Source organism: Elephantulus edwardii, unplaced genomic scaffold, assembly GCF_000299155.1.
Source record: "Elephantulus edwardii isolate Elephantulus edwardi_28Jun2011 unplaced genomic scaffold, EleEdw1.0 scaffold00005, whole genome shotgun sequence".
Taxonomy (NCBI): Eukaryota; Metazoa; Chordata; class Mammalia; order Macroscelidea; family Macroscelididae; genus Elephantulus; species Elephantulus edwardii.
Window position 1 is genome coordinate 480,170 of NW_006399755.1, and position 1,466 is coordinate 481,635.

The 1,466-nt window shown below is 68.2% G+C and overlaps 1 protein-coding gene across 1 annotated transcript in view; it reads left to right on the forward strand.

Annotated features, from left to right (window-relative positions):
* Positions 1-1,047, forward strand: part of FOXD2 (forkhead box D2) — a 1,518-nt gene extending 471 nt beyond the window's left edge. Inside the window, exon 2 of the mRNA XM_006879798.1 lies at positions 4-1,047. Within this exon, the coding sequence (XP_006879860.1) occupies positions 4-1,047 (1,044 nt within the window). The remainder of the gene's footprint in view (positions 1-3) is intronic.
* Positions 1,048-1,466: the final 419 nt, after the last annotated feature.

A 1,466-nucleotide genomic window follows, 5' to 3' on the forward strand; every position in this document is an offset into this window, starting at 1 on the left:
AAGAAGCGCCTGACGCTGAGCGAGATCTGCGAGTTCATCAGCGGCCGCTTCCCCTACTACCGGGAGAAGTTCCCCGCCTGGCAGAACAGCATCCGCCACAACCTCTCGCTCAACGACTGCTTCGTCAAGATTCCCCGGGAGCCGGGCAACCCCGGCAAGGGCAACTACTGGACGCTGGACCCGGAGTCGGCCGACATGTTCGACAACGGCAGCTTCCTGCGGCGCCGCAAGCGCTTCAAAAGGCAGCCACTGCCGCCGCCGCACCCTCACCCGCATCCGCACCCGGAGCTGCTGCTGCGCGGCGGGGCCGCGGGGGCCGGGGACCCCGGCGCCTTTCTGCCGGGCTTCGCCGCTTACGGCGCCTACGGCTACGGCTACGGGCTGGCGCTCCCGGCCTACGGCGCACCCCCTCCGGGCCCGGCCCCGCATCCACATCCGCATCCGCACGCCTTCGCCTTCGCCGCCGCCGCGCCTTGCCAGTTGTCGGTGCCCCCGGGACGCGCCGCTGCACCTCCTCCCGGACCCCCGACGGCCTCCGTGTTCTCGGGTGCAGCCTCAGCTCCGGCCCCCGCTCCTGCCCCGGGCGGCGGGTCGGGCCCCGGCCCCGCAGGCCTGCCTGCCTTCCTGGGCGCAGAGCTGGGCTGCGCCAAAGCTTTCTATCCCGCGTCGCTGAGCCCTCCGGCGGCCGGCACGGCGGCGGGTCTGTCCAGCGCACTGCTGCGCCAGGGGCTCAAGACGGACGTGGGTGGTGGTGCGGCCGGCGGGGTCTCGGGGGCCGGCCAGAGGCCTTCCTTCTCTATAGACCACATTATGGGCCACGGTGGCGGCGGGGCAGCACCCCCGAGCGGCGGCGAGGGCTCCCCGGGATCGCCCTTCGCGTCGGCTGCAGGCCCTGGGGGGCAAGCCCAGGTTTTGGCCATGCTGACTGCCCCGGCTCTGGCTCCAGTGGCCGGCCACATTCGCCTCTCGCATCCCGGGGACACGCTGCTCTCCTCGGGACCCCCGTTTGCCGGAAAAGTCGGGGGCCTCAGTGGCTGCCACTTCTGACCGAGGCAGGCTCAGGACCACTTAGGCCTCTCTCGGGAGCTCCTGCGGTCCCAGAGGATCTCAGGGAGTCTATTTATGAAGCGTCTCCAGACTGCGGCCGCCTTGGCACTTGAAGCTCCACGCTCAGAATCTCGTCGATAGTTGGGACGAAACGGGCTCGGTCGCTCAGAGGGAAGCTTGAGTCTACGCGACCAGGTCGCAAAGCAACGATCCCGCTCCAGTTTGAGCAGTTGAAAGAGTGGTGGGCGGGTGGGAGTTTTTGCTTTTCCCAGCCTCTGCGACTCTGGGCAGTCGGGGAAGAAGGCTTTCCCGGAGAGATACCGCCTGGCCCTGCGGATCACGCCAGAAATACCTACTGCGCTCAGAGGTTTCCATTTCTGCCTCTCTTATTTCGTCTCCAATTGGAGGCCATGCTTGTT